This window comes from Sciurus vulgaris, assembly GCF_902686455.1.
Source record: "Sciurus vulgaris genome assembly, chromosome: 10".
Lineage (NCBI taxonomy): Eukaryota > Metazoa > Chordata > Mammalia > Rodentia > Sciuridae > Sciurus > Sciurus vulgaris.
In genome coordinates this window covers 90,021,090-90,027,089 of record NC_136470.1, presented here as the reverse complement: position 1 = coordinate 90,027,089, position 6,000 = coordinate 90,021,090, and the positions used below count along the sequence as shown (strand labels likewise).

Below are 6,000 nucleotides of genomic sequence, written 5' to 3'. Positions count from 1 at the left end.
AGTAATGAAGAACATTTCACTCTGAAAATTAATGACTACAATTAATTCAAAAGCTCTCAATGAGTTTCAAATGGCCAATTGACTGTGAAATTAAAAATTCAATATTCCAGTAACTAGCAATAGAAAATAACTCAGATACTAATTACTGGCAATACAGGCAATTAAATAATTATAAGCTAATCAATTTAAAAGCTACACTCAAAACAAAATAACTATAAATAAAATATAACTGAAAATGAATAACTAAAAAACAAAATCTTGAAAGTAAATGAATGTTCACAGGTAACAAAGTATAAAATTAAATAACTAAGCTATAAATAAATGAAACAACCAATGAGACTCAAAAAAACTGAAAATAAATAATATGAATTAAAAAACTAATACGTCTGTCATAAATACCTCAGAAGTAAACTTGGAACCAACCCTCCTTGAAACTCAACAACCTTGGAATGAACTCAAACACGGATGTTCTCAAGGGGATGGGGAGGTGCAGCAGCTTCCAGGCGCTGGTCCCAGGCGGGCGCTCCGCTCAGGCTCCAAGACTCTATTCCACTCCCATCCCGGAGAAATCTTGCAAGAATGAAGTTATCTTTGATTGTCCCAATTTGGGGATGGGAGGGTGTGGGGGCGTGTTGCTGGCATCTAGTTTATAGAGGCCCTGGATGCTACTGAGCATCCCAGAGCGCACAGAACAGCCCCTACAACAAACACTTGTTCAGCCCCGAATGTCAAAATCGCCAAAATTGAGAAGCCCTTGGTGAGTCCTGGCGGCGTGAGCTCCCCACGCCGGTGCTGGCGCGTGCAGCTGCTCCACGGTTCCCGGGCCGCTGAGCTGGGACCCCCGGGGCGCTCCGCCCTGGGCTCCCCTCCCCGGGCTGCAGACCCGTGGCGCCGAGGCCCGCTGGCCGCTTTCTGCTGAAGGAGCGCGCGGCGTTCGTCCGCACCACTGCAGCCCCTCCCGGGAAACAGACCGCACCGGCGGGCGGCGGAGAAGCGAAGGGCGCCGGCGACGAGGGTCAGTTCTCCGCGGAGGAGGCCCGCTGGCATGCTGCGCTCGCCCGCACTGCCTGTGCCTGCACACCTGCCGTCTTCCCAGCCGGAGCGGGCAAGCCAGGGGACACCCCTGCGCGCTCCTGGGTGCTGCTGGGTGCCCTGAAATGCAAGAAGGAAGTCAGAGAAGCCCTGGCAACAGATCAGATCGGCCTACTTTCTTTCCACTTTCACACTCACGCTTTCTTCTCATCACGTTCTTCTTTTTCTCCTTCGGTGCTTTCTCCTTTCTCCAGAAAAACCGTTCTGGGGGAACAGGTTTCATAACTGTCCTCAGACTGGAAAAGTCCCGAGAGCTGGAAGGGTGGGAACAGGAACACACCCTCAGAGTCAGCAGTCTGGCGAGTGTTAACGCCCGGCAAGACCCACTGAGCGATCTCCCACCCCAGCTCTCCCACCTGGGTTCCCAGCTGCAGCCCCTCATGACCCTAAACCAGCGCCCTGTCGGGGACAGCGATGTGGGGACATGCAGGGCTGGGAGGGTCCAGAGCCACTTTGAAGGTCCAGTAACCTCGGCTTCCTGGTTAGACCAGGTCCCAATGGGACAATCGTGAAATGGAGGAGAGAGGGAATAGAGGGAGAGGGGGCAGGAGCAGCCCATGAATAGAAATGAGGGAGATGAAAAAAGAGACCAGAAGGAAATAATTACACTCAGCACACTGCTCTCCTTGTCCATATCTCCGCCACCTTCACAGGTTTCCGTGGAGATAAACTCCCTGCTGGAGCAGCCTTGAGGAGGGAAAGGGAAGGATTTGAACCCCTTTGAGGAAGGAGGATGGTCCCTCTGCCAATGGCAGGATGTAGCAGGCAGTGCCTGTGTCCGGGACCCTTCCACTCCATCTCTAACTTCTATCATGAAGCATTGTACCATCTTTCAGCAAAACGATCATTTCCCCATCCTCACTATGCTTCTGGCATAGGGGAACTCCAGGGTTGGATGACTGCCCTAAAGAAAAGTCTCAGGGGGTTTCCTGAAGCCTCAGTTTGGAAGCACTTGGAGGCAACCCAAGAACCAAAAGACAAGTTCCAGACACACTGCAGGGTAAATGGCACCTTGGGATGAAATAATTACCTGGAGCATCAGGAACTGCAGCCCTGGGCCTACAGCTTCCATGGCTCCCATGAGAGACCTGGGGTTTAAACCTCCTAGCTGAGTTATAGCTGGGAAACTGAGATAGTAAGTGTTTGTTTTAAGCTACTAAAGCTCAGGGAATTTGTTACATAACTGTAGACAACCAACAGACAAACAGGAAGTGAGGCAGGGACTGGGTTAGGGATGGGCCAGGAGAAAACAGTGAGGACAGGGGAGTGACTGTCTGCCTGAAAGATGTGCAAGGGAGGCTTGGAGGGATGGAGAGAGCTGTGTCCTCCATCACCCTGTGGGAACCAGAAGGGGTAAGCCTCCAGGGTCCAGTGGCCGCAGTGCCCCAGATGATGCAGGGACTGCCAGGGACCACAGAGCCCCCTGCTGGGAAGCTTGGGTGGTGGCCCTGGCCTGGCTCTGAAGCCTGGCTCAGCCTGGAACCCTCACAGCCCAAGCGGGCAGGGCTGGGAGGCAGCACAGGAACTGTGAGAACTGATGAGTTCCAGCCACTCTGCAGGCCGCTGGCACCTTGTGGTGAAGTGATCACCTGTCCCAGCTCTCCTGCAGGGCCATGCAGTGAACACTTAAAAAATCATTCACAAAATTAAAACAATAGCTTCCCAGACAATATTTACCCTTGGTGTGGTGGCCTCATCTATCCGTCCCACCCTACCCCGCATGCTCGGTTCCACTCCAGAGGCAAAGCAGGAGAGGCGCTGTGGGAGTGTGTGAGGGGGTCACCAGAGCCCTTCCAGGGCGAGTCCCAACTGCAGCTGCGTGGGTGTCCTCTCCTCTGGCCCTGGGCTCTCGGTCCAGAGACAATGCCCTATTCACTGTCTGTCCTTATGGCTCCTGGAAGAAACCTGGAATTCTTAGAACCTGCAAACCTTGGAGCAGGTCCTGTGGGCAAAGCCCTGATTTACTGGGAGGAAGGTGCAGCTCACAGGCATCCAGCCAGCCATGGTAACTGACCTGTGGGGACTTCTCAAGGCACAAATTGGGGTCATGAGCCATGGGTCCTGGCTCCTAGATCATGCTCATACCTCACCCTGAGCCTTCTAGTCCCAGCTCCCTGAGCTGCTTTTTGCTCTAGCTTAAGTCACCTGCATATTTGATCCCCTTCTGGACTTGGGTCATGGGCTTAGCAGTTTTGAGTACTAAGGAGCTGGCAGCACTGAGGATCCAGAATCTCAGATTCAGGGTCTGGCCAGTCATGGGCATGTCTGTGGCTGAACACATGAAAGGCCCACTGCCCAGAGGTAGAAGAAGGGACTTTGGAACCAGCCAGACCTGAATACAAGTCTGATTTTGCCACTAACTGTGACCTTGGGGAAATTAGCCTCTCGGGTTATCTGTTTCTTTGTCTTTAAAACAGGTCTAATAATGTCTACTTAGCAGTTTGGGTATGAATACTAGCCCATGTTAATGATGTAAAATGCATGCTACATAATATGAATTCAAAAAGTAACACTTGTTATAATTAGTGTTGGTAGTAATTACAGTAATACCAAAGAAAGCTTTTCTGGAGCAGCTCTGGGCATTCCAAGAATTCGATTGTTACTTAAATTTGGGGGAAATTTGTTTGCCATTGTCTCATCCTCGGAAACACCCAGAAGAAAGGAAACAGATTATAGGGTAATAAATAGCTTTAAAAAGAAACAGCGCGCGCGCGCACACACACACACACACACACACACACACACACACACACACAAACACACACACACTCAGAAGAACCAAACCAAACACACTGCTCTTGACAAATATTCACTTTGGTTACAGCAAAAATTTAAGTGATAGGTTCCTTCTTGGAATGCATAGAGTCCCAGCTGAGGCAGAGCAGTGTGTTGGGCTGGTGTTCCCTAAGTCTCTGAGGCAGTTCCAGTTTGTGTAGCAGAACACGTTTAAAGAATGTGGGTGGGAAGGACAAGAAGAGCCGGAAAGGTGGGCCGTGAAAATTCATGCTGATAAGGACTGGGGAATAGTCTCTTTTCCCTTCGTGGGTGAGCTTTATAGTTCATATCACATAAGCCCTGCATGGTTTAGGGAATCTGGTTTTAGTATTTAATGTTTAGAATTTTCAGTATTTAATTTGCCTAAAAAATTGAATGAAATTTATGAACAAGAGAAGCTATTAGTGAGATTAAATTATCCTCATCAGAAAATACATTTTTGGTAAATTATAGACTTCAAAGGCAAAATCATGGCCCTTCCTTTGCTGTCCACTGGATGGCACTAAGGGACCAATACTGATCCTGCTCATTCCCAGGCAACTAGTACCCTGAAGATATTAAATAGGTAAACTTTATTTTATTCTCTTCCAAATTAGATTTTTCTCTATTCCTTACAATTAGGCACAACTTTTAAAGCACCATCTTATCACACAAATGAAAAGCACATTATTTTCACTTGGGAGACTGGTGGGTAGGGAGCTACCCCAAAGCAGTGCCTGAGCCCCCGACCTTCCTTCCCTTCCCTTCCCTGGATGTACAGTAGGTAGCTGCTAACGATCATAACAGAGATCTGGGCACAGCCCAAGAACTTCATCTCATTTAATGACTTACAAGAAGACTGTGTATCTCCATTTTGTAAAATAAACAATAAAAAGAACTTAAACCCAAAGAGGCTAAGCAACTCATCCAAAGAGATGGAGCTGGTCTTCAGCCTGAGTCTGTAAGACCTCGGGATTTGAGACTTTAATCTTATGTTGTGCTGCTAACTGAGGTTTCTGCCTTCTAGGATTTAACTCATGAGTCACCTTCTGCCTGATCATACTAGTCACTCTCCAGAGCTCATAGAGGAGAGAACACCAGAATGTTCCCAGGGTTCTAGGCTGGATTAGGATCTTTTGTTTGGCAGCCCAGAGTGTAAACTCAGGTCAATCGATCAATCGAGGTTTGTCTATAGCTGAAGCATCTATTTTATTTGCTTATCTATCTTTGGCTAAGAGGAAGCAAATCGAAAGCATTCGATTAATTGCTTTCCTTGTAGTCTCAGGGCACATTTTTTCCCCAAGTGTATTTTCTGTTGTCAAAGTTCTTTTCAGTTTGTAGGGCAGTCTGAGTTGGCAGTCTTACACTTCCAGAGCTGTTTTAAGCTGAGATCAAAGAAACTTCCCAACGAGGAAAATCACCTCCCTGCTCAGCAACCAGTGGCCCTGGATATTCAGGGTTGGAACAGGGGGGTAGGGGTAAAGGACAAGTCTGGTTGGATCTAGTCTAAGCTTTGCCTATTTCATCAGATTCAATGGAAATTTTTCAATAAAACTAAAATATAAAGTTGTGCAAACATTGGTATGGTTTCATTTTTTAAAAGTCATGCATTTCTATGGACACAAAGTCTGAAAGATTTTTATCTGGTTATATCCAGTTTGAATTTTTATTGGTACTTTTCCGTATTTCTTGTTTTTGACAGCCTGAATGTGTATTCCTTTTTATAACTGAAAAAGGAAACTTCAAACTAGTTGGTTACATATTCAAAATAATCCATAATTTCACTGAAAAGAACTGTTTGCTAGAACTAATTTTCTTCATCAAAATACAAGAGGTCTTGAAATAATTTTGAATCATAATAATAATAATGAGGAAAGCAAATAAGTTACTTAGGCCAAAAAAGGAAATGCCACAAAAATTAGCAAAGAAACAACCCTTATGTACAACACCGGATAGTCCATTTGCCACCTCCAAAACCCTGGGGACCCGGTAGGGGGCCTACAGTCAGGCCTGCAAGAGGGGCTTATAGCTCTCTGGGGTCTGGTCAGAGGCTCTTCCTCTGTTGCCTATGAGGCAAAATGCTTATTCTGTTTGTGATTTTTCATATGCCCACAGCTTTGCAAATCCAGGGCAACAGTGAACTCAGAATTTGAA

At 47.0% G+C, this 6,000-nt stretch overlaps 1 protein-coding gene across 2 annotated transcripts in view; it reads right to left on the bottom strand.

Annotated features, from left to right (window-relative positions):
* Positions 1–280: 280 nt before the first annotated feature.
* Positions 281–6,000, bottom strand: part of MCF2L2 (MCF.2 cell line derived transforming sequence-like 2) — a 232,997-nt gene continuing 227,277 nt past the window's right edge. For both annotated transcript variants that reach the window (XM_079101236.1, XM_079101237.1), the window contains 3 exons: positions 1,700–1,779; positions 1,231–1,346; positions 281–1,152 (listed from right to left, as the gene is read on the bottom strand). In XM_079101236.1, coding sequence (XP_078957362.1) covers positions 1,017–1,152; positions 1,231–1,346; positions 1,700–1,779 — 332 coding nt within the window. In that variant the 3' untranslated portion in view covers positions 281–1,016. The remainder of the gene's footprint in view (positions 1,153–1,230; positions 1,347–1,699; positions 1,780–6,000) is intronic.